At 35.4% G+C, this 27,648-nt stretch overlaps 1 protein-coding gene across 6 annotated transcripts; it reads right to left on the reverse strand.

The window, feature by feature from the left end:
• Nucleotides 1-693: 693 nt before the first annotated feature.
• LOC128173806 (uncharacterized) lies at nt 694-26,654 on the reverse strand. 6 transcript variants are annotated; one of them, XM_052839472.1, is made up of 15 exons: nt 26,515-26,653; nt 22,141-22,426; nt 19,038-19,543; nt 18,641-18,862; nt 18,108-18,280; nt 17,536-17,743; nt 17,138-17,179; nt 16,418-16,936; nt 16,081-16,146; nt 15,613-15,627; nt 14,644-14,715; nt 14,056-14,142; nt 13,198-13,373; nt 12,361-12,895; nt 694-6,323 (listed from the first exon to the last, which is right to left on the reverse strand). In XM_052839472.1, exons 2-15 carry the CDS (start codon nt 22,416-22,418, stop codon nt 4,330-4,332), a joined length of 4,893 nt encoding a protein of 1,630 aa, XP_052695432.1. In that variant the 5' UTR covers nt 22,419-22,426; nt 26,515-26,653; the 3' UTR covers nt 694-4,329. The 6 variants fall into 6 exon arrangements, with proteins under 6 accessions (XP_052695432.1, XP_052695427.1, XP_052695431.1 ...); XM_052839467.1 differs by lacking the exons at nt 12,361-12,895; nt 13,198-13,373 and having other exon boundaries at nt 22,109-22,426; XM_052839471.1 differs by lacking the exons at nt 12,361-12,895; nt 13,198-13,373; nt 22,141-22,426 and having other exon boundaries at nt 26,515-26,654.
• Between the last annotated feature and the right edge of the window lie 994 nt (nt 26,655-27,648).

Consider the following 27,648-nt stretch of genomic DNA (forward strand, 5'->3'; position numbering starts at 1 on the left):
TATGATATAGCATTAACATTCCCCATATTGATGGTGTCTCGATCCCAAAGTAACACTTTTATTTGAAGTCAAATGTTCCTTTCTTGCTTAACGTTTTTCGCGTACTTAATGCTATTAAATTCAATTTATTTTAAAATAATTTAGCAATACGCATTTTATATGGCCAAAACCGAAAAACGCACTGTACATAGTTCCATTTATGTAATCCTTCCACTATAGTCTTGGCAGCCCTACTTATACAGACGGACGGACAGATAGACAGATGGATAGATAGAAAGACAAATTCTACGTCAAAGAGATCAAGTCTTGCCACCATCAACTTTTCCTAAAGTCAACATTCTGCCTAAATCTGAGTTTTGACCACAAATACAGTTGTATATACACTTTTTATCAAAGTATCTGAGTTGACAATCGAGTCGAGTGTTTGAAACTTTCGTTGACGGCGGGCCGGGGGGGGGGGGGGTTGGGTTAGGTCCTAGTCTCCGATACTGATCGTGTCCACAGTTAACCTTCATAGAGGTTGGAAAAATTAAGACGGAGCACACAATCTGCCGTAGGCTTTTTACAAGCTCTGTACATTGGGTACATTGTAACAATTACGACTTTTTATTCCATCAATATGGCCTCCTTCAGTATAGATAGATTAAATGTGCATTTTTTTAACTAATATAAAACACAAGTCAGAACTCAATATAACTATATAATTAACAATTTAATCTACACGTGTGTACAATAATGCCCAGTAATAAATTTGCAAATGTATATCTTTAGTTAACACAACCACGAAAGTTCAAATGACAGAAGTAGGTCACATGAATAATTGGGTCACGTCACAAGCACCTGACATATATATTTTTTTTTCATGATAAAAAATCTATGCCCTCTACCTGTACCTAAAATACACGTGTAATATTAGGTATAGAGTATAAGGGGTTTATTTAATATCGATAAAAAAAATTATAACGTCAGGTGCCTTTTGGTCACATGAATAAGTGGGTCATACAGAAATTAAACATGCACCAAAAAACATCGTGGAGAAAAAGAGAGAGAGAGAAGAAGCATAAAAGGTGCTAAACTTTTGACGAAGAATATTCATTCATTCCTCTTTTAATGAAAATTCAAGACATTTGGAGTTTGGGATACCCGTACACTGTACAACATACTCTTGACTTGTATAGTTCACACAGCAAAAAAAAAAAACAAGTTAAATTGCATACACATACACTATTAAAATTAAAGTACTAGAACTGAAAACCATTATGAGGTTTACATAGCTATTTGAAAAGGAGAAAAACATTATACACTTGTAATACATGTCTTTTTTTATATATATACTTCACGCAAAAATTAATTGAAAATGGTAAAATAAAAAAATGCATTTCTTATATATATAAGTATGTTAATGTTAAAGAATATAATCTAATGCAGATTAAAACATTGTACATAAATAATAATGTAAAAATTCTTGAACATAATAAATTCACAGTGTCATCTCATCTCACCCATAATGCCACATAAACCAAACACGGCTGCCATACACACGTAACAAACTGAAAACAAGACCAAAAAAATAACTACTGATTATTTGAATTATATTAATATAGATATTTAATACCACTCCAGCTAAGCTAAGCAGGTACATTCATATATACCTGTTTTGATAACAGGTTCATTGTTATCCATGCACATGTAACAAATAAACTGTTATTTATCCAAATGTAAAAAAAAAAATAACATTATTTTTTCCACATGTAACAAATACACTGTTATTTATCCAAATGTGAAAAAAATAACATTGTTATTTTTCCATCTGTAACAAATATACTGTTATTTATCCAAATGTAAAAAAATAACATTGTTTTTTTTTTCCACATGTACATTCAAGTATTCAAATATTAATGTACATGTATGTAACAAATACACTGTAATTTATCCACATGTAACAAATACACTGTAACTTATCCACATGTAACAAATACACTGTTATTTATCCACACATAACAAATACAATTTTATTTATCTACACGTAACAGAGTGCATTGTTATTTCAGTGAAATTCTTCTACCATTATCCAAAAACCTGTTTAATCCGAATCCTGAGTAATCTGACACATAGAGCCTTAAGTTAACCTGATCTTTAAGGGCTTTGAACACTGGCCATTATATATCATTCAATTCATTTCCCTACAAACATCAATATTTTCAGTTTTATGTTAACAGTACATTGATACAGGTATTTAAAATTTGGTTACAAAATCAAAGCAGAAAACAAGATACAAGTTACATTTAAGAGGGGGTTTAAAATAAAAAAAAATTGCCCCCCCCCCCCCCCCCCAGAAAAAAAAACTGCAGCAAAAAAGTCAATATAATTTCATTAATGTTTAACTTACTTCTGTGATATTTTTTTTCTATTTTATTATTACATAATGCATACATAAGATATGAAAGGGCTGTTTGAGACATTGGTTGATGCACATTCGCTATCATGGACCAAGAGACAGACAGATGGACAGGGTGAGTACTGAAGAAAAAATTGCGGCTATGATCTATAACGTCACATCACAGTCTTTGTAACAGTACATAACAAGATGTAGAATACCAAACCCTTACTAGTAAAGAGTTACTTTTCTTTGAGAGGGGGGGGGGGGGGGATTTAATGGTTTAGCTTCATGTGAAGAAAAATATTCACCAAGACAAGTGCAAGGTTAATACATGTACAAGTATTTGCCCTTTTAGATAGCTACATCATTGAATTTAATTCCAAAAAATATACCGATAGTTTTATTATGTGAACTTTATCTGAATGTTTTTGCAACAAAAAAAAGTTTAATATACACTTCAAACAGTGATTGCAGGTTACTTTAATGTTTTAAAGTTTACTTTAAAATAGTAGACTTTAAAAAGTAGACTTTAAAATTTTGTGGAGAAAATTAATTTTACCAATGATGGCACATATAATCACGTTAATTAATTAGATAGTTCATATAATATTCATGCCTCTTCCTGTGTTATTAGATAGCTTGAAGAGAAAAAAAAAACAAAGACCAAGAATAAAATCAAGATTTGGAAAAAACATTTTCTATGAGGAAAAACTGGCAGTTTTTGGTATTCTGGTACACGTATATAAATCTGTTTATGCCCCTTTTAATAATGAAATATTTTTAAATACACACCAAAACACCAGGTAATTATATATGTAAACAACACACCCAATTTTGAAAATTATCCAATGCCATTAACACTCATAATGGTAAAATGATTTCATTATGTCAGATACATTGTCAGCTTTAAAAATATCGTGTCAAATCGGCCCATGTTAATTTCATAATAAATGTAATATTTCAATAACTTTCAGTGTTGAATTGATCGGAAAATAAATAAAAGAGTAAAAACAACCTTGTAAATTCAGTAATGCATTTTCTATAACATGACACCAATATCACATCTACGGATTCAATTTGTCATTTAACTTTGTTACACTGTATACAGGGAAAAATTCGTCCACGTTTTATTTTCGCCCCTTTCGCCCTCGTTATCAGGTGGCGAATTTAAGACTGAGCGTATTCCAATGTCTTGAATTATCTCTCTTTAAACATAAATGTGTCTGAGCAAACTCAAGACGGGACGACACTGTATGCAAGTGTTAAAGGGCAAAAATATCACATGGGGCGAAAATAACCCTGTATATATCATTACCTCAAAAAAGAAATATAACGAAATAACTCAAGCCAAAACAAAATGAACACCATCACAGACACTCTAGCTAATGCCAAACAGCTGAGACATAACGATTTGTGACTAAAAACTGACATCATGACATAGGCAACATTTTGTTACTGTTTTAGTATAGACTAATGGTATTCGGGTGCAATTCCAAATTAAAAAATACAATAAATCAATAATGGGATTTAGTATGGTTCTCTTGACAGTTAACGACATGAAAAAAAAAAAAAGGTATGATAAAGGCTGGAAAGAAGAGTTTTAAAATGGCCAGCTCTATTTTGGAAGATTTTTATTTAACAAATTCTACTAACTTCTGACTGAGAAATTTACAAAAAAAATCCCTCAAGACCATAAATTTTAGAGTAAAGCAAGGTATTCTATGAAAAGACAGGACACTAGTTTGGTGACCAAAACTCAGGTTTGATGTTTTTAACAACTGTCAATAAAAGAACAGATGAATTTACCACCCAAAAAAAATATCATAGAAGTGACAGTTATCAATAACAATTGAGTAGGTTGAACAGCAACTGGTTTTGAATTGAGATTTATGACTACTAAATAACATGGCTGCCAGAAAATAATTGTGACACCTGTAAGCTGTGTTTGGTTAGTTAGCTGTAGACACAGGGCTGGCAGTCTGAGCCATGGCCTCCGGGCCACTGGTCAGGGAATCGAGGTCCTCCCCTGACCCTACAAGCTGGCTGAGGTCCCCGGAGGAGGTGGGGGAGACCTTCTTCTGCTTCCTCTCAAAAGCAATGGTCTTGATGAAGGATCCGTCACATTGTTCACACACTGAGTCGTTGTCATGCCAGCGACACCTTCGAGACCTCCGCCGTCTGAGGCTCATTGAGCCTGTTGAAGCCACTGGGAGGGGGACCTCGCTTTTGACGGGTGAAGTGACGAGGTTCTCTCCCTTTTTATTGGTTGGCATCTCCTCAGTGGCCGAGTCCTCAACTTCCATTTTTTCGACTTTGACCTCTCCCATCATTCCATTACTGCTCATGTTACTGTTTTGGTTTTTTTCAATGCACTCCTCTTTTGGTTCAACCTCAAAGTTCACTGAGGCATCTATCATCATAAAATGAGGGATGTTTCCCCTACCTTCTACTTTGGATGCTGCAGTTGTATTTTTTTCCCCACTCTCTGCCTCTTTGCTCTCCTCTTTCTCAGGAATAATGACAGCTTTTGTCACTACCCCTTTGTCTTCGAGAGTCTCCACTATGATGTTTTTGGCCTTCTGCTGCTGTTGCTTCTCTACCCCAGACCCTTTAGCAGCCCCCCTCCTCTTAGCAGCTTTTCTCTCATCCGACTTTGTCTTTTTCAGGAGTCGTGCCTCAAGGGTCTTTTTGGACAAGGGTTTCACCCTACGCCTCAACTGGTTCTGAGGTTTAGTGTTTCCCAGCGAGGTGTGAACCTTGAGGTGGTCGTGGAGTTCAGGCCGGCGATTGAACCCATCCGAGCACAGTCCACACTTGTATATGAACACCCCCGGGTGGTTGACCATATGAGCAGCCAGGTCTGAGGAGGACTCGAGACAGACCGGGCAGTTCTGTAGGGAGTGCGAAGACATGCGGTGCCTGTTGAGAGCTCTGTGGCAGGAAAACTTCATTTTACAGATGTTGCAGCTGACAGAGACGGTTCCTGAGGTGTGGGAGTTCACATGGCTCTTCCAGCTCTCCTCCGTGTTACACTGTTTACCACAGATGTCACATTTGAACTTTGAACCTTTCCCAGATTTTGGTTTTTTGGCAGGGTTGGCCACAGTCTTTTCCTGGTTGATTTTTTCACATTTTGGACATGGACAGTCCACGTCTTCCCCATGGAGGTCCAGATGTTTTAGTAAGACCCTCATGTCCCGGAACTCTGAATCACAAATCCCACACAGGTATGGAAAAAGCTGTGTGTGTACCAGAGCATGACGTGACAGCGTACAGGACTTGCTAAACACGCGGTTACACTTGGTACACCGGTACATCATCTTCCCATTCACCTGAAACGTCTTGACCGAAATTTTCACATCAGAGGAGGCCTCCTTTTGTGGGGCCTCGGTCTCACTTTCATCAGAGTCTGAGCTCAGGTCCACAAACTTCATCACCGGCTCCCCTTCCTGGGCCCCTTCTTCCTCATCCTCCACCTCCTCCACATAGCTACCCCCTACAGGGCCCCTCTTGTCTTTGCGATCCTGTTCAATGGTGTTCCTGAGCGCCTCGATTAAACTATTGAGGCTGTACTGAGGCCTGTTATCGGCCGGGGGGACATTGATCTCATTGACCACCAGGTTCTTCTTAGAGTTAGACAAATCCAACGCCTCATCTCCATCCTCCAACTTGTTAAAGGATAAATCCACTACATTAGTGTACATTACGTCTGGATTCCTCTCCACTGTCACCCTGGGTTTTGTCAGGTCCAGGGCCCCTGCCGTGTCTGTAGATGCCCCTTCCTTGCTGACCCCAAAGTCCTCTTCGTCGACCGTGCCTGGAGGGTCCTCGTCCTTGACCGAGGAGTCCGACTCTGGAATCAACATGTCCTCGTGGAGGGATATAAAGTGTCCGAGGAGCTCTATCTTGGTTTTGAAGTTCAGATTACACCACAGGCAGCGATCTGCAAGAGAAAGAACTACATACATTACATGGTTCCTTCACAGTGAAACAGCGGGAAATATTTGGATTGAGATGCTGGACAACTATAGTTCTGAGCTGACTATACTGTAGAAGCATCTTTTTTCGTTGGGTCAAAATTTCGTTGTTTTTAAACGAATATAATTTTCCTTGGCATTTAATTTCGTCATATCGTAATCTCTTTATAATCATGAATACTTGGGTTAAAATTTCGTCATTGATTCAATTTCATTAAATAATACTGCCAACGAAAATAACTGAACTAAATCCTCAACGAATATTTCTGCTTCTACAGTATTCAAATTATTTGTCATATGTACCTCCTTTATATTCAAACAACACAAAAAAAATTCAGAAAATTCTTCTGTTTCCCATTTTTTTTCAGTACATGTTTTGCTATTGAAGCCTGCATTTCTTTTTTCTGAGGCATTAAAAAATTATCAATACCCATATTCAAAAAGGATTCAATAGCAGCAGTTTTATTTTTTTTTAATTTGAAAGTTTAGGCTTGTTAAAATCAAAGTTTCATAAGATCAACCTTGTTTTGAGGTCTGTTCATATATTAAAGTCTGAATTGACACTGTACCTGAACCAAAAATTTTTCAAAAGACAGTCTTACATATACATGGAAGCAGAACTTTGCAAGATGCTTCTGAATTTGATGGCAATACATACACCAACTAAATTTAAGTGACATGATCAATTGAAGATTGAATCAAACTCAAAAGAGATCACGTTCACTTGTGTTTACAGCTATCGTAATTAATTACTGTAATCGTATTACATTTGGCATGTACAATATTTTGCAGAAATTAGTTTTTAAAAAGTTGGCGTGGATTTGAATTAGCGTATTCCTGAATGTGACTATTAAAATTTATAATGAACATATGTGTATTACATTTAGCGATGTACTTGATTTAGCACAAGCTGCATTCCGCCACAAGCTAAATAGAATACACAGCCAAATGTAGTACGTTTACGGTAACCCAGAACTTCAGACATATGGGCACGGCAAATACACAGAACTTTCCAAGTGTAAGCCAGAGCTTCACCAACTGTCTCATAGTCAATCTGATGCTAATTGATTTTCAGCTATTACCTAACCATTGTCCAATAAACAATTTTCGGTGCACACTGTTTACTTTCCTTCTGGTATAGTCCATTAATGGCGTTAATTTAGCATTTTGGAAGACAATTCATCATTTTATGAATTTAAGGCTTTTAAGAGCAAGGACTGATTAATTGCAAATATTGGACCCTGTAAATAGAAGGTTATGTTTATCTTCATTTGTTGGGCCTTTGCCAATTAATGTAATTGTGTTTGTGCCATAATTGTGTTCATTATTCTTTCATGTTAAATACTGAAATCTGAATGGTTTAGACGCAGTTGATTATCCATTCTATTACCCTCTGCATTACCAGAATGGGTAACACAACAAATTTGTTACATGCGCATAAAATTATGTACGTACGGTTCGCCATAAAATTCACATCATTTCTATTTAACAGCAGTGTAACAATTTGTTGTGTTACCTGTTGCCAAGTGTGTTGCTAATGCTGAGGGTAATAGAATAGATTGTCAACTTTGTCTAAACCAAAAAGATTTCAGTATTTAACATGGAAGTATAATAATTATATAATGTAAAATACTGCATGAAATCTCATCTTATGGTGGTATGGGATATCTGTCGATAATAATGTGGACATATTAATACATTATAATAAAAATACTTTTATTCTCAAATTTTCATATTTTACAATTTTTGCCAAAAAAAATTTCTTTTCAAATTTTTGGGAAAGATGAAAGTTATAGAAGCTTCAGTGGGATTCGTACTCTTGACCTACAAGTCCATAGTTAACATTCTAACCCACTGTGCTACAAATTAAACAATAAAATCAAGTACAATTTTATAAACTTTTTTTCTTTCCTGGAATAGTTACGCTGTAGGGTAACTAATAGTTACGCTGTAGGGTAACTAATAGTTATGCTGTAGGGTAACTAATAGTTACGCTGTAGGGTAACTAATAGTTATGCTGTAGGGTAACTATTCCAGGAAAGAAAAAGTTTATAAAATTATACTCGAATTTATTGCTTATTTTGATCTGAAATACGTCACAATATGGAGGCTTCCCATACCACTTTAAACAGGTCATTAAGAAACAGTTATAAATTTGTGCATGGAATTTTCTGATCAATATTGATGTTGATTATTTTTTAACATTCTTCTATTTCTCATATGCAGTTTAATTTTACATGTTAAATTGCTTGTCTGTATTTTTCAATAAAAATGTTTACAATGTATATAATTTTCTTTCTCTGGGCAGCTTATAAATGATTTACTAAGAAAGATAACTTCTGTTTAAATGTAAATATATAATGAAGTTTCTAAGAATAACCAATAGTATAACCAATACCGCAAACAATAATTATTCACAAATATGAATCAAGAAGTGTGCTCAATTTAGTTTTCATTTTATTTTCATTAAACTACTGCAAGTTACAAGGTACATAATATTTATGATGCAAGTCTTTGGAAATACACATATTTAATAACTGTAAAAATCAATGATAATGCAACTCAAAAACAAAAAGTATACCCATGGATTGCAAATTATGAGAATATATAATGACTAATTATAAAGTAATATAAGAACTGTACAAATTCTATCGTATTTTCCAACTGTGCATGCTAATTCCAAACACATATTTATATCTGGATAGGTATGAAAAAAGATATTCACTGTACATAATTCACCTAGTATATTTGTATTAGAATATTAACAATAGTCCATCCAAGTTGAAAACATACTATATGATAATGCATCAAAGTTTTAGAAGATACATGATATTATAATTCACACAATTTTAGAAGAAAACACAATATTTCAAACAAGTTTAAGAGTTTCAAATCCACAAAGAAAACATGAGTAATAAAAATCAAAACATAGTGCGATATTAGCGTTGGGGAAAAAAAAATTATGAGTAGTTGTCATATGTATCATTATTAATAAGCAAAATACAGCAATGATAACAAACTGAAACCAGCACCCCCTTTTGTCCACACAACACCCTCCCTCTACCCTTTTTCAATTCATGTATAGCACTTGACCTAATTATTCATATGCAGCACATGACCTAATAATTCATGTTTGGCACATCTGACCTAATTTTCCCCATTATTCAGTCATTTCCAAATTCCCAACAGTAGTTAGATTTTCTGAGCCCGGCCAAAAATGAAATTCCTTCCCCCATTGTTTTACAAATTGAGCCATCAACACAGATATTTATAATATCTAACTACATCTTTAACATTATTTGTATGGGTGGACTTAAAAAGAATAATGAAGTAATGTATTCAATGCATGTACATTTATCAAAACTTGCGATGAATCAGGTACATATAGATGGGGAGCCATATAGATATTACTCAATAAAAGCAAAAGCAATCAAACATTAATTGTATTAATCAGAATGCTGGTTTGTTATAACAAAAAAAGAAACACATTACATGTTGATCCCAACATGATGAAGGTTGAGGCTATATGACACAATCAACACAAGATATATAACACATGACAGATGTCATCACATGACAGATGTCATCATATGAATGATGTCATCTCATGAATGATGTCACCTCATGAATGATGTCATCTCATAAATGATGTCATCACATGAATGATGTCATCATATGACATATTTCATCACATGACAGATGTCATCACATGAATGATGTCACCTCATGAATGATGTCACCCCATGAATGATGTCATCTCATGAATGATGTCATCTCATGAATGATGTCATCTCATAACACACCCTGGTAGTCAACACGATATAGCACATGGTCACATGACATCATAACAGAGGCAGAGTAACAACAAATTTTGTCAAAACACATGACAAATCATGCAACATGCATATTGCAACACAGTTCATGAGAATCATCAAATGGAAAATGGTGACTTTTGATTTATAACAAATATTTGATTTTTTATTATTCATAGCTCAACAAGTCAAATGCACCCTTTAAAACATCATGTACATATAAAATGGCACATTACTTGGTATGGGTATTAAAACAATGAAAAAGACAAAAAAAAAAAATTCAGATGAATCAACAATTTTGAAGTAAATATACAGTACTTCACTCTGAGCAAGTGTCTAAAACACTATTGCCCTATATATCCCCCATGGAAGTGGATTCATCTACCTACTGATCAACCATTTGATATAACCATAGTGGTTTGAGGTACTGATGAGGCCTTCCTTTCTTCACACACACACACACACACACACACACACACACACACACACACACACACACACACAGATACCTCAATTATATATATCCCTTAAGGCTCCATGACCCTCTGATAAGAGAGATAACTCTAGATCTCAGAGGAAATAAATGACTACTACATGTACTCCTTCACAAAATTGTCAAGCAGTAAAGGCAGTAGCTACCAAATTTTGCCCAACAATGTGTCTACTTTTTATGTGTATCGCAGTCAAGGTAATTAGATTTGATTTGGAAAGTATTCTTTTTTGCCTAGTTAGCAAAATTGTATTAAAGTGGATTGAAGAGCCAAAAACAAGGCTTAATTTAGCCTTAACATTCATATCAAATTTTGCCCCCCCCCCCCCAACTTCCCCCATTTCCAAATTGCAACATGAAAAAATCTAAATCGTAATGGAAATATGCCTGCTAAGAAAAATTTGATAAAACCTTTCAATTAATAAGAGTTATGTCTCTTATAATAGAGACAATTAACCTTAATATATTGGACTCTTAAAAGCTGCCTTACTAAATTCTTCACATATTTAAATATATTTGTCTGTTTTTCTCTGGCGAAAAGGTTCCATCAATAAATATAAATCCCTCAATTCAAAGACTATCAGCACATAACCTCTTAACATGGATTGTGCTGAAATATCTCAATACACAATCTGTGTATAATTTTTATGCAAAACATATCTTTTTAAACCTGTTATAACTGCAACAATTGAATTTGTGGATTTCTGCAACATGTAATGAATTTAACATATAAACATCTAACAGTTGAAGACAGAAACCGGTATAACTCTATATCTGCATCTTTGTTCCCTTTTTTGCGTAACACTTACAATCAATGCTTCAAAGTGACAATGTAAACTCTCTGTATAAGTGTATTTCAACATCTTATACATTTTAATAATTTGTATTTGATACTGTAGATTCCTATTTAAACACGAGGAATTAATTAACTCGTAAAATTGCGAGAAGCAACAATCACAGATTTTAAAATCTCGCTTTTATTTTTCAGACAGTTTTGAACTTTAGGACATTACGGTATAACAAAAAAAAAATGGTGATCGGTATTTCATATTCTCGCGATTTGACACAAAACAGCGGCATTGCAGAATTAAGTACACGCGTAAAATAAGGAATTTACAGTATCTAATACCCCATTTTACGTTTTGAAGGGATCAATCTTTGTATCAAATAAATGTATTCTAGTATCTTATACATTTTAATAATTTGTATTTGATAACTAACACCCAATTTTATGTTTTGGAGGGATCAATCTGCTTTCGAATCAAATAAATGCGTTCCAATGCCCAAGTCCCAAAATAAACACAAAATCTAGCACACAAAGTGTAAATCGAGACATAAAAGATTATCTGGTAATGAATTCTTGACACAAAATCCGTCAATATCAATCAGTTATTAACATTGATTTTGAACATGAAACATAATTCACAGACTCATGCCTACAGAAATATTTACAAAATCCACTCCAGATTCATTTTTTTTTTACAAAAAAATAACTCTATTTCTGGTTCATCTTTATACAATGGGGAATTCTAAGCTACATAGAATTCTATATATACATGTTTTACATAGCATGGGAGCGTGAAAAAATAATGTGGCATATTCAGAATGTTAAAAAAACAAATGATAGAGAAGACATTTTAAAGTTATGGTGTCAAGCATAAATGAACTGAATAAATGACCTTTGAACTGGCTATATTTCACCCGTGACCTCTTCCATTCGGATCTCGACCTGAGATATCTCGCCCTCGTACACTTCCTGGCCTTCATCGCTGCCGTCCATCACGATAATCTCCGTCTCGATATTCTCCTGCTTTATGGCTTCTGCCAGACTGTCCGTGACCTCGCGACAACCTTCACACAGAGAGATCACAGGGGTCACCGACCCCTCTGACCCCTCCATCTCATACCACACCGGACAGGTCACCGACTGGATGCGTCGGAACGGTTCCTCAAACTCCTTGACGGTGCCCTCCCAATTGCTGGGGTAGTGAGTCAGGGTTACCCCGGGACAGAAAACGTGACCCAGCAGTCTGTCTAACACCCACTGAAAGGTCGGCTCCTCGAACTCACATCCTTCAGTTCTCACCGCAAACTTCTCTAACGGTCGGAACAGGGCGCAAATGTTCAACTGGCCTTCTGGGGTCAAGGTCACTGTAACTGGGTCAAGGTCTTCTTCCAGGCAACCAAAGTATCTTCTGTTGGTGATGACCAGCGGTGAGGATGGAAACTTGGGGACCTAAAGAAAAGCATACAATCAGGGCAAAAGCAACCCCTGTCAACATTGAACAGCTTCCTTTATTTACCCTTATTTTGATTCGACTTTTACTCATTAAAATCAGTTCTCTCTTTAATATAATAATAAAGTTAAGAAGACATGAAATTAAACCTTTTTTACTTGACTCATTCTATCGATTCTCTCTAAAAAAATAAACTTTACTTTAACTTGAGAATAACTTACCTGATAGTTACTTAGCAACAGAAAAAAAATCATCGAAAATTTAGGCTTAATTGCAAAAAAAAAAAGTAAACATCTCTTACCTGGAAACACAGGGAGTTGTACGGGGGGTTGGTCAGCATCTGTAGAGCTGACCGAATGACAAAGCTCAGCCCCTTCCTCTTCTGCCCCTCACCCCCGGGGCTCGCGGCGTCGGCCGTATCGAGGTTGCAGTAGGTCATGACCGTGCGTTTATTTCCTCTCTCCTCCTCCGCAGCGACTGGAATAAATCCAGGAGAAGTGTTGCTAAAGCGTCACCGCTGTCAAATATATTGCTCAGTGCGCGCAGAGAAAGGGATTTAGTCAGGAGCAGAGGGAGACATTGTACAGTCATTAACTGAGGGGTATTAGGCCATATATGAACATACATGTGTGTGTCAATGTTTCCTATATTCAGTCATTTTGTGTAGATGATCAATTTTGTTGAAAATCAACTTTACATTGAGATTATTATCAGAGTAAGGTTCTCATACAGGAAGATGAGGCAATCACACCATTTTCAAAGGAAAAATAAGGATAACTTGAATTCCAGATGATGTATGATGAAAAACACCCAACTATTCAGCTGATTAATCGATTTGTTGAAAATGATGTACCCCAGTCACCCGGCCCAATCATTTGATATTAGCTGCATAATACTGAGATCAATTTAAATCGGTGGACTATGACATAATGCAGGGCACATGTATTAAAATCATCTATAAAATGACCCTATATATGTAAGAGCTCATGACCACATGCATAAAGTTGTCCGACAAGCTGATGATGAGGTCATTATGGAGGATTTTAATTTTTTTTCTAATTAAAACAAAGGTTCATTTTGCAACCACCCTTCCCCTCCCCAAACACATAATGTCTGGACTACAGTTTCAGTTTCTACTTTCATTTTTAACTCTACTTACACTGGTTCCCTTCCGAGTCTGAATTAGACTGGTCCTCGGTGATGTTGCTCAGCTCCACAGTCACCTGTTCTGTTGCTGCATCTAGCTCTACAAACACACACAAGTAAACAGTCGTTCAATATGATTTTCAATGTTTCTTCTCTCTTTCTCTCTTCTCTCTCTGTCCCACTCAATCTTTCTCTCCAAAACCTTTCTTTCCATTACTCTCTCTTTCTGTATGTCTGTCTGTCTCTCTATGTCTATCTGTCTCTCTCTCTCTCTCTAATATGTATCTTCAGGTGGCTTTCATTCTGAGTGAATCATATGCCTCAATTTGCACAGGCTGCACAGGAGGAATCTTTTTTATTCAGGGAGGGGGGGGGGGGGGGTAATATTCCTGGGTAGCCAAAAATTTTGGTTCACTGGGACGAGATTTTTATTTGTAGCAAGCTCAGGATAATTTTAGTGAATATTAAACAAATGCTTGTATATACGTTTCTGGGGATGTAAAAAGGTGGGCAAGGGTTAACCACAAAAGCCACAAACATTGGTCCCCCTGGTCCCCTACTCACACTGAAGATTCCACAGTAATACCTGTAGATATAGTACCTGTAGATATAGTACCTGTGTTTCCTTTTTTGTTCCGACTGTTTGTTGTGGTCTCTGACTGAGATACATCAGCTGCAATACATATATATAATACATGTCAGATATATATTGGCTGACCAACAACGGTCAAACTGCTAGAAAAAATTCATATTCCCAAAAATTAATTTATAAATGATTTTTTTTTAAACATCTTCTATCTTTCATCATCTGAATCAGCTCCATGCTTCAGTATTGTTTTTCAACACAAAAATCAGTGTCAATGATTTGCAAATTTTTTCATCAAAATATATATATTTTTTCACATAATAAATATATTACTGATATATTTATTCACACCATATCTAATAATTCTTTGACAACCAACTTATCAGAGATAAGGTTTTTGCAAATCATGGATTGATACAAAAATTTCTGCTCCACAACTGTTCATATTGCCCATGGGATGCTACTCCAGATAGAGAGATTAAGCAAACCAATTCAAAGCAAGGGCTAAAAAGATGAAATAGAAAAGGATACCAGGAATGAAGATTAAACAATTGCAAACCATCTTTTAAGCACAAAAACATGATTCTGAACAGAACTGAGCACTGGGGTTTTTGATTTTGCTTTTTTTTTTGTATTTCACACATTCTGCATACAAACAGTGATATTTCACAATATTCTCTTAGATAACAGATAAAGTTGCAGAAGTGCCAATTTTTCTTTTTAAAATAAGGAGAGAGAGAGAGAGAGAGAGAGAGAGAGTTGTATAAAATTAGCATAATGTGGAGAGAGAGACAAGGAAAAGACAGATACAGATTTAGAGCCAGAGAGAGAGAGAGAAATAATGAGATTGTCAAGTAAAAGTTGGATTCCAAAAGTCCTTAAATCATTAACATTTTTTAAGAGTTACATTACATGCAAGTTTGACCCGCCCACCCCTGCCTTCACATGCACTAACCACAGAACCACAACATCATTTACATGTACCTTTGGCTGCTACAGCTTAAAGACAAAAAGATGAAGCAATGGTTAGCTTCCATGACTGTACTGCGATTGCGACTCATGCAACAACCTGGACATTGTGTTGTGCGAGTTCAAAATAAGTCATTAAGCATACATAGCAGCTAGATCTTTTTTCGTTTATGATTTTTGTGAGCAACTGAAAATATCTTTTCCAAAGGTTGCAGAAGTTTGAAGGCTATACAAGTCTTGTATAAACATAAACAAAATGTAAAATACCAATTTCCTGATAAAAATAATCTGAACATAATTTCTTCCCCATGATCATCATGATCTTAAAGAAACAGGAATGGAATACTGAAATGTCAACTTTAATGGACTTGTGAGGAGAAACAAGGATGAAAAACTAAGACATCATTCTGCATCTCTGACATAATGTTGCCATTACTCACCATTGGTGTTGACAGTACTTGTACTGATTTAGAATTTACTCACCATTTATGTTCACGGTACTAATACTGATTTTGTTGTTTTCTTGCTCAGACTCGTCACCAGAGGAACCTGTCGGGGAAAGTTCAAAGTTACATCACTGTCACTCCAAAAAACCAAACAATATTTACTTTGTGGTAATCGTATTTTTTTGCATCTTTCAAACAATTTAAATGTACACGCTTATACATGATTAAATTAACTCTAGGCTTTGTAAACAGTAATTAGTGATAACCCTTATCAATTGAAGAGGATGACTGCAAATTAAACTAGTTCTTTCTCTTCTTACATTCTGTAGTTAAAGATAACTGAGATTTTAGAACCTGATATATATATAAAGTACCTAAATTGACCGGTGTCAGTTGTGGAATGGCCTGCACAGTCACCTTCTCGAAGGTCTTCTTCCCCGCGGTCGCCAGGGCGGGGCGTATTTGACCTTGACCCTGCTTACTGACCGTCTGGGCACCACTGATGCTGAGGTGGGAAATCAGACGACTGCGGATATTTGGATACGTGGAGTCTTTGTTGCCGAGTGCACCGCCCACCACCGTTAACACTTGCGGTTTCGCGGTGGCTGAGGTTGATTCCTTCTTCACGTCTGGGCTCTGGGACAGTAACACCGTACTTGGTGAGGACGAAGATGCCGGGTCTTTAGGGGTTAGGTTCCTGGCCTTGAGGGCCTCGAAAACTGTGTAAGGGATGGTGATTTTTACATTAGTACTGTCTGTGTTTTGTCCGAGCCTATCCTGTAGGATAGAGTCAAGGGTCACATTGGCTATGGTGACCTTGTCTGATGCACTTTGACCTTTGCCCTCTGATTCTTTCTGTTTGTTTCCTGCTAATGCTAGTAGCTGTTTTACATCTACAAAAAACAAGAGATCAACAATGTATCTTATATTGGTATTACTTTTAAAAAACTAATTTTCTTTCCATTTTAAAAGAGAAGAGGAATAAGTGGGGGGAAAAATGACAACTTGGGCATCATGTGCAATAAAGCTTTCATAGAATTAATTCAAGTTATTTATACGTTCTACAAAATTAAGCTTGTTTTGTTTCTACTTACCAATAACATAAGGTAGTTTCAGCATATTTACAACGCTACGGCCTGCAAAGACAAGTAAATAGGTTATACATGTGTACCACCAAATGTTCAGCATCTACTATTAACAACGAACATGAAGTTAAACCTATATCTAAATGTAAAAATAATTTCCTTCTTCAAAAAAAAAAATACAACCTCAGAAATTTTCAATTTCAAAGGTAAACTGACAGATGAATAAACTATTTTTGCATTAGATTCTGTACCCTAAAAACATATCTAACAGATTATTTAGCATAGAACGATTCAAAATGAATTCCACCTTCTTTAAAGTATAAACTTGACTGTATAAACAGAATACAAGACAAAGAATGATTCAAAATTGGTCTCCCCCCCTCTCTCTCATTCTATGACTCCCTTACCAGAGGTGGGGGTGGCGGGGGCGGTGCTTGTGGTGTGGGAGGTACCGCTGGCCTGGGACCCTGTCTCTGAGTCCTCCCCCTCCTCGCCCTCGCTGCTCTCCGTGCTCTCACCAGTCGTAGCTTTCTTACTGAAGTCCTGACGCGTCCGCTTGGATCGGGGCTGGTTCTCTTGGTCCAGGCCTCTCTTCACTGTCAACTGGATTTTTTCCTACACAAATCGATACTTGGTTGTTTATATAGGAAAAGATTTATGTATTTTGTAGTTTGATAATCAGGGAAGTTTACAATTATGGTCTTTATCATATCATCATAGAAAAACGTTTACTGGCTTATTTTACCACTTTTAATCTCAATGATTTTGCCCCAAGGCATTTTAAACTTTGCACAATTTTTACAATTCATGAAGTGTTTAATCGCTTAGGAATGGCCTGCATTTAAATCTACAAGGTCATAAGGGTGAAAACTCAAAACTTGCAATCTAATCTCCACACAGCAACTATGTCAGGAGATTTCTTTACACCGACTTCCAGGTAGCCTTGACACCTACACATCACATACTCTCCTTGACCTACCTTTGACCTTTTGTCGTCGTCTTTGTCCGTGGCAGCCTCCTGGTTTTTGAGTTCTATGGCGTGGAGCAGGGTCTGCAGCATGCCCCCCTCCGTGGTGATGCTGAACGCGGCCGGGGACCCTGTCTCTGTCTTCAGCTGCTTGGCCCCCACTGGAGTGCTGGGGGTTGAGCCAACTAGAAATAGAAACAGTAAAGGGTTAGGCTATACAAAGAGGCTCAATCTTCACGTTAGTCTGCATCATTTAATTCTGAATATATACATGTATCACGCCATTTGATTGGCTGATGATTCAAAACTTAGGTTAAAAAATTGTACAATCTGCTTATGTCTGAACATTATATCAATGTGACACATCTAAAATTTGTACATTTCAAGTCAATTTTTGCATACAAAACTTTTATTTTCTTACTGAAATATAACAGCTCCTACAGTTTAACTTGATATGTAAATCTATAAAATTATATATGCTGAAGTTCACTTCTTAGATGTCTGATGTTTCACCGATTCACCAATGAACCTTGACCTTTACTGACCTTTCTTGCCCTCCGCTTTCCTGGTGCCCCTAGTTACCATCTGCATCTTCTTCTTCTCCTCCCTGTCCTTTTCATCATTGAGATCAATAAACTTGTACACTTTGAATGCATTGTCTCCCTTCCTGACCCCCAGGTCCTTGAGTTCAATCACGTCAGGCAAGCTATTCAAGGCGCACCGAAAGTTGGCCTTCCACCGCTTGTGGTTACCATCATGGTGGCGACCTAAAATAAATTGGGAATACGAGATTCAATATTTTAAATTTAAAGTGTAAAAAAAATGTAAATTTTAAATATTGACAAAATAAAATCTAGACAACAGAAACACACAAATATATATGGGTCTGAATTGTTCCAAGGTTCTGCATGTGATTTTTGCTATCTTAAAAAATAACCTTACCCGTGTGATAAGCCCATCTTTCGAACAGGTCCGAATCCCGAGTCCTGTTAAAACAGTTATGTGCAGCATGTTTCCAGGAAATCCGGAATATCCGCTGTGTCCGGTTCTGCCAGGAGAGTCCGGGAATACTCCCTTGGTCCAGGTGCTCCAGGAGCCAGGGCCGCATCTTCTGTCTCTCCACGGGACGAATCGGCCGGTAATTCATTGTGTAGCCGTGCTCCGCTGGGTTGCTGTCCTCCTCGGAGAGAACCAGTTTAATGGAGCCCTTTTCGGTGGCGGCCATGACGTTCGCCACCACCACATTCTCATTGTCTATCTCCACCACTTCCTCAACGTACTGCGTCACCGTGGTCACTTCCTCCTCGTGGGAGGGGCACTCCTTGGCGCCCACATTGATGACCCTGGCCTCCACCCCTCCCTCCTCCCCCTGCCCGTCCCCCGGGTACTGGTAGACGTAGATCGTCTCTTCGGTAGTTTCGCCCTCCGTTTCCTCCATTTTGTTACATCTGAAATTTAAATTGAAATTCACCATTAGAGATACACATTGTATAAGTTGGTAGTCTGTTTGGTGGGTTTTTTCTTTTTTTTAATTTATTCAGGGTTAAGCTGGGGTTTGGTTGTTCCATTATTCTAAAGTTATTAATACTCACTAGCTCAAGTTTTAGCAGATTAAACAATGCAATATCACAAAGGAAAGAACGGAGGTAAAAAGGGAATTTATAAAGTATCTATGTATTTGGGGAGGCATAATTATTTTTATTATATAATGTAAAATTTGGTTCTTGATATGCATTTATTAACACAGATTTTATGGAAATTTTTTGTGCATTCATTAACACAGATTTTAGGAAAAAAATTTATCAACAATACAATCTTCACAACATTACAATTTAATTCTCAACAATACGATCTTCACAAAAATTTGTGTAACAAATATTTTCCTACAATAAAAAATTCTGAAATTGAAAGTGAAAAAGAGCATCTCTAAGTGGAGCATCTCCTCGTGACATATAATATGAAAAATTAAGCACTTTATGAATAATTGCTGCCCAAGAAGCAAACACAGAAGAACCTCCAACTGTTAACAGAGAAACACCACCTAATAGAGCATCTTCACAATTTTTTGAACCATAGATATCTCATCAATGATGAGCACATTGAAATGCTGCAGTTTACATTTCAAAGATTTTTTTCTCATTTAAGAGAGGTACACTAAGGTCAACGCAGTTTGCTTTTTCATTGCGTTTCCACGTGGTACGGAATTTATATTGATCGCCGTTTAGCACAAATAACTCTGGTAAAACCGCGCAACCTCACGGTGCAGGTTCATGGGACACCGACATTCCTTTCTTTTGTTTATCTTTTAAAACCATTTTTTCAAGAACAGTTTTTAAATTCTTTTTGTGTCTAATGCATTGGGCATTTCTTATGCAAATCAATCTTTTGTTTCTCATTTGTTTCTTGAGCTCTTTTGCGTCTCGTCCTTTGACAACTGACAACTTTTTTGTACATTCTCTTTCTTTCTCCTTATTTGTTTGTTTTACCCTTCTCTTCCTGATTCAATTGGTATTTTTTACACATTCGGTTAACTTTTTTCATCCTTTTCTTTTTTTTTCCTGGTTTTTCTGATTTTATGGGCGTTTTTGTTTGTTCTGTTCACTTTTCCATAGCTGTTTATTTTTTATTTTGCCATGGTCATTCTGATTATTGACATTTTTGGCACATTCTGTACGCTGTTTCTTTTCTTTGGTCTCGCTGATTTGATGGGCAATTTATGCATGTTTGATACACTTTTCTTCAGCTGTTTCTTTTGCCCTCTTCTCTCTCATTCATTGAGCATCTTTTGCAAGTTCTGTAAACTTTTTTTCATCTATTTGTTTTGCTTCTTTTTGCCTCTTTTGAAAGACCTTTTTCCTGCATTTAGCATACTTTCCTTGTCAGTTACTTTTGCCCTCTTCTCCCTTATCTGATGGGCATTTTTTGTAACATTTTTTTCTTTTTCTTTTGCTTTTATCCAACTCTAATGTGCATACCCACTGTTGTTTTTCAAAATAACATTGTTTTGATCTTTGTTATCTTTAACAAAATCAAAAAATCATCAAAAAATCATCAAAAATTTATGAGTATACAAGCACTGAAATAAGTGTGATCTCAACAGATTTTGATAAAAATTGTTTTGATCTTTGTTATTTTTAACAAAATGAGGGATCATCACAACTTTTTGAGTATACAAGCACTGAAATAAGTATTATCGCAACTGATTTTAATATAGTAATATTGCCGATGGGTCAATGTTATGAAGGACAAAAATAGTATTAGCTATGACAAATGCCCCAAAAAATCTGCAGACAGACCTTGTAATGGTGAAACAATGTATCGTGCATCCAATTCCTTTACTGTTTGGTCTATAACTGATTATTACACGTTGCAATTGTGGGATTAAATCAGCTAGATATTCTTTGATAATCTTTCAAAGAATTAAGAACACATATTGTAAGTGGTAATTGACAGGATATTTTTAAATGGTGTCCTGCATTGATATAATGTTATTACAATGCTCTAGTACCTCTAGGAATTATTTCACTCTCAATCGCTCCATCTTTCGCACACATATAAGAAGCAGTGTGCGAATTTAACAATATGCATGAAACAGCCCAAAGGACTATCCCACTTGGATTTGGGATATACCTTTGAAAAATGGGACTGTCCACAAGTACTAGTATCAACAAATTTTTTTTTAACAACCCTTTTTCTGCAGTTGAATATTTCAACATGGCAATGTACACAAACAGTAAGATTTTGGTAAATATAGTTACACAATACAAAGCTGTTCGAAATTCACTTATATGTTGAAATTAATAACAATATTGAACAAAATTAGTCTAGAAAACATAACTGCGAAATTATTAATTCTAATTTTTTATTTTTATTCTGATTCAATGATAAAAAAAAAATTGAAAATTATTTTTTTAAACCTCTTTTACACATGGCCCCAATGCAATATAAGATAGATTCGGACTATCGGGCGGATGTTAACTTTGCATAATGATGAAGGTGGTAAAAGTCCAAACCTTTCTCCGAGTTCTGTTTCAATTCTCAATACTGACATTCCACAATGACAATTGGTACTTCTATGTCCCCGACTAAAACATCGGTGTTAGAAACACCTTGAAGCAGTTCTTCGTGTGACACATGTACAAATGGATCTTTAGAGAGTGTTTCTTGGGGCAAAATTTTTTCCACCGTTACAGTTGATTTATCCCCACTGAGGCAATCAGATATGTTCTGTTTACGTTTCTTTTCTGCTGCTCTGCGTTCTCTTGCACGCAGTTTATTCTCTTTGGCTTGCTTGGCGTGGCTCTTCTTTTTCGTCTTTGGCATACTTCAACCTATCGTAGAGACACATTTTAGTAAGTACCGTTCGTCCTGCAATTTTCGCTAGCATGATTTTATTTTCGTTTTTTTTCCCACGATTTCTTTAAATTGCAAAGAAATTATATCCTGTATTTTTTTCTATAAGAAACTTTTTAAATCACAAAAAATGACCGACACAAATAAAAAATGTTACACATTTTCCCCAATTTCGCAAATTTTGTGACACGCAAAAAAAAAACAAACAAAAAAAACCAGATATATGGTATTTTACTTTTAGTGTATACTATGTACATAAAGTAATATTTACATCCACAAAATAGGATTCCCTCTATTTCTTACGGAAATTGATTGCTCTGTAGAAAGTGATATGACTGAAATCAACATGCCCATATTTCGACTTAGGACAAATCATGAAGACTCAAAATTCCCATAGAAGACGATTTGGCTGTTCCTTTTACGGTATCTAACGTACTGATGTATATTAACAATAATTTAGGTAATCTTACTTACTTTTCACGATCAATTTATCATTTTGTTAAAGGCATGATGCAAATGTATACAAGAAAATACTTTCTTAAATTGGATGATTCAGAGGGTTATAGTATGAAGGTAGCGATCGTTGAAGAAAAAATTTACATAACTCACTAGCGTTTAATTGAATTTACTGAGACAAAATATGCAATTTATGTTATCTATGTATTTGTATTTCATTTATTTTACCCTGAGCATCCCTAAAATATACAAAACACAATGTTTGTAAATTATTATGTACTAGTATTTGAATTTGTACGCTAATTAGGTCCATGCACTGTACTATCGACCAAAAATCATTCATATGAAGGATTCTCCACTGTTCAAAATGCTGCATTCTTATTTGAGAAAAAGATGATTGAAAAATAAATCCATTTCTGGGTAGATGCATGCACATTGTCCTATAGATCCTTACAAGCTTATGAGTGTCGAGATGCATGCACATTGTCCTATAGATCCTTACAAGTTTACGAGTGTCAAGATTCCCGAGATCGAACATAGACTTCAAATCTGGGAATTTTGACAGCTTTATATTGAAGTATTGGTATCTTATGTCTCGCCCATTAAATATAAGTTTCCATTAAACGATATGAAGCTTCTATTTGTGTAAAGTTTGTTTTGGAGATCTGTACTCTGACTGGTATTGTTCTAGCTTCTGTAAGCCGCCACCTTTTGGCTTTAAGGTGGAATAACACACCTGGAAAAGGTCACTCAAATTAACAGGACATTTTTTGATAATGAAAGACATAATGATAAAAAAAAATGTACAAATGTCAAATAAGCGAAAAATTTGCAGTTTGGGGATAAAAAATGAATGTCTAAAATAATTATCCCAGTAAGTTACAACAAAAGCCCCAGCAGGATTCGAACTCGGGATGTACGGATCAAAAGTCCAACACTTTATCCACTTAGCTATGGAGGAAGTTGCATGTTTCAGTCCATAAAATCCTTTTAATAAAACGAAATGTTGTTTCAATCAGCGGTCAGCCATTTTGTGATGATGTGTTATTCCACCTTAATGCACTAATTTTCATGTTTACTTCTTCTAGTTTAGTTCTACAAAGGAAAGGTTATTTAAAAAATATGTCTAGTGAACAACATTTGCTTAATAAGAAATGTGTTAAAGGGGCATTGGTAAAAACATTAAAAAAAAAATAATAACACTGTAACAACAATCCAGGTTTCATTTACGAATCTGGGAGCATACTGTGGAATCATTATCATTCGTAGAGGCCATGAATTTACGTAGATTGTTTAAATTTTACAGTTTCATGGGGACGTAATTTCATTTACCTTGTACCTACAAAAGGAAATAACATTACTTTATAACCCCAATAATTCTTGGACAAGAGGTAGCCACAACTCCACGGTAATTGAGCCACCACGAAATCTAATGATTCCGCAGTATGTGGTTAGGCAGTTTTACTTTTTCCTAGCAGAAACACACCATGTATGCTCTCTGATGTTCAATAATTTACTTACTTACCTTATATTACATACTAAGCATCAGATCTGAAGATTGCTGGTAACCAAATGTCCCAGTGATGAGGTCGCTAAAGTTTGTAAATTTACTTTGAATTCATTGCTCAAATATTACGTATTTCCCAAAAACTCAATGAGAATACATCATACTTATTCGGAACGAGTTGTAATACACTGCGATTATCAAAAAAATGCTGCGGTTATATATTTTTTTTAAAAAAGAAGTTCACTATTCAAAGCTTGCCGACATATGTACTGCATAAAAAGCTTGCTGAGATATGATAGTTTCACACAACGCATCAATGTTTATGCAACTAAATAATATCAAAACATACATGCATGTACACGTACAAACACAGTTCACCAACTTATCTTTGACTGACTGTAAATGTCCGAGACCAATGTTTTCTGCTACCAACTAATACCACATCATACCGAACATATGTACAATTTTACTTTCACTTTCTTTTGTTTACCAGAAATGTCAATTGATTGTCAAGTCGTACATAAAATTACCTTTTTAAATGTTGTAATTTTATTAACAATATTTGAAGAAATATGTAACCAATCGAGTTGAAAACTAATATGGTTAGTCCTTTTACCATGCCAAAGAAGAGTACAAAGTTTGATAAACATTCATGTGAGGGTTATCTTTGAATCTTGCATTCCCATATGCTAAAGTGGACTTACATATGATATATACAAACACACATACACATGCATACACAAACATACAGCACTTCACAGCAGCTATTTTGCAACAAGTTGCGCAAGGGAATAATAAGCAAGATTAGAAGTAGATTTTTTCCAAGACCTGATTTATTGGGATTTGCAGGGTTGAATTGTGTTAGTTTTTCATTCACTTCTTAAAACCATAAAAATAATATGTCTCCTTAAAATATATTCAGTGCACCAGTTTAGTCAGTAATAATATATAAACATAATGGCACATCTGAATCCAGAGCAAGCAAGATGCAGTGTGTTTAAATGTGCATAGCTCTCAATTTACAGTTTTGCATAATCTGATGTTGGCTGAAAGTGACTGTGTGTTATGTTAGTGCAAAAGATAACGAACATCAAGTATGGGAATATAAGAATGCAACATTTTGTATGCAGTGCTTTTTCCAAAATTTTAAAATGGAGCCTTTGGAACTTAAATAAATTGAACTAATTTGTTATAAACTTCCAATTTCATTTTTAGTACAGTACATGTATATAGTTTTCATTTTCAAACATTATTATTTCTCATCAAACCGTTAAAATCTAATTAATTAATTCTGATACCATCAACCTTCTATTAGCAAGAACAATTCTAGAGAGGGGTTCAATACCCTGTACCTTTGGTAGAGGGAGAGAGCTAAACTGGTTATAAAAAAAATCCCTATTGTAATGAAATAACTTGCTTTGTGTACACATTTCATTCAAAGCTGATCAAATTATCTATGATATTTCACAATTTGGCTCTTTCAATCCTTTTTAGTTTCTCAATCTCTTTAATATATATATATTTTTTAATTTGTCTGAAATGATCTTATGTATATTCCTTGATAATCAGTAACACATACGTACACCCCGTCGGGACCTCAAGCCTCGATCTGCTATTTGACCTATTTTAAACACATTACGTGAAAAAAAATGTGCATGATTTCCATGCCTTTGCATATTTTACAAAATAAGATATTAATGCATATGCTCTAGATGTAATCATATTGAAAAACTTTTTGTACAAACAATCAAAATGTCTAATTAGTGACTACGTTCTGCGTTCGCAGATTGTAAGATGAACCTAAAGTCGCAGGCGCCATCTTTGAAAAGAAAGTAGAGGGCTTGGGTTTTACTTTCGATATACTTTTTCGTATTTCAAGACCTCATGTTCCCTATCTATTCCCGCTTTTCTTGTTTCTGAGTCAAACACAACCTGTTTTTCTTAAAAATCAAGGAAAAGACTCATTACATTTCAATTCCTGTTCGTTTTTTCTACACGCATATCTCTACTTTCGAGATTTGTACCTGAATTTGGTTTCGTTTTCAAACACGAAATTTGAAGTCTGGTATTGAAACAAACACTTCGAGTTAACATACAACTTACATCACTTTCAGTTGTCTGCTTTCTCTTCTTTGTTCCTCATTCAGTTTGGCACCAATCTTCTACTGTAAATGCATATGTTTGCGACCTTACTACAGCACCTTGACAATACAGAAACTACAAAACGCTGCCTCGAACTCATTAGCATATTCAGTAGGAAGTAAAGGCATTCCAGGGTCCTGATTGGTCAAAAAATTGTTTGAAGAAATTTGAAATAATTTCAGTTTTTGAAATATTTATATATTATAGAAGTTTATCGACGTAAGATAACAATGCCATAGAATAATTCATATTAACAAAATAAAAGTTTAAAAAAAAAGAAATCACTGAATCTATAATGTACTATACTGCCAGCCAAGATTCGATATATTTTAAGTGGTATTTTTCATTTTGTCTTTTATTTAAAATCGTGAGTCTTTTTTCACTGTTTCTATTAATTTATGTTTTTATATAAGCTGATTAATCTTGGTGTGATGGATATAATGTCTATTATGAGGGGACACAGGGATGTGAAGGTTGATGTCCCATCAAGGCAGACTTGATCACTTCACTACGTTCACTTAGTCCAGAATATCTTAGGTTTTCCTGGCCTTTTCAACGATTTCCAGGCATGCAAATTATCAAAATCGTTCAGAAAGCTAGGAAAACGATTTCAATACCCACTGGAATTTTTACAATTTTGTACAATTTTAAAATGGGAACTATAGGTCATACGTTATATAATAGTTCTATTTTGGTCATATCGATGTACTATCATCGACTGAGATTATTGACACATTTTCGAACTGGGAAAACAAAAGTTCATATTTTTGAAATTGATATTATAAAATGTACACATACTGAATAATTGATCTATTGCGAATATTTATAGAGTAACGTTACCCAATAATTACATATATTGGTTAACTTGCGAATAATTAAAAAGATTGGCAATGTTCCATATTCCGCCATTTAAAGTTACGTTGATCAAGGCTTCTTCAGTTTAACATTTTTTATTGCTGAAATGCACTTGGATAAGATTTGGCAATTATGATTAATAATTATAATTATAATTTTATTATATTGGGTTGTTTTTTTTTTTTTTTACATGTAAACAACCTGCACCACTTTACCTTATGGGGATAGAACGGGACGATG

Source organism: Crassostrea angulata, chromosome 2 (genome assembly GCF_025612915.1).
Source record: "Crassostrea angulata isolate pt1a10 chromosome 2, ASM2561291v2, whole genome shotgun sequence".
Lineage (NCBI taxonomy): Eukaryota > Metazoa > Mollusca > Bivalvia > Ostreida > Ostreidae > Magallana > Magallana angulata.

Excerpts from the sequence above, each read along its gene's own strand:
- LOC128173806 (XM_052839472.1), bottom strand. The coding sequence starts at position 22,418 with ATGCCAAAGACGAAAAAGAAGAGCCACGCCAAGCAAGCCAAAGAGAAT. Across the intron at positions 16,937-17,137 it reads GAAACTACCTTATGTTATTG|ATGTAAAACAGCTACTAGCA; the intron begins GTAAGTAGAAAC and ends TGTTTTTTGTAG. Across the intron at positions 6,324-12,360 it reads CCGAATGGAAGAGGTCACGG|ATCGCTGCCTGTGGTGTAAT; the intron begins GTGAAATATAGC and ends TTTCTCTTGCAG.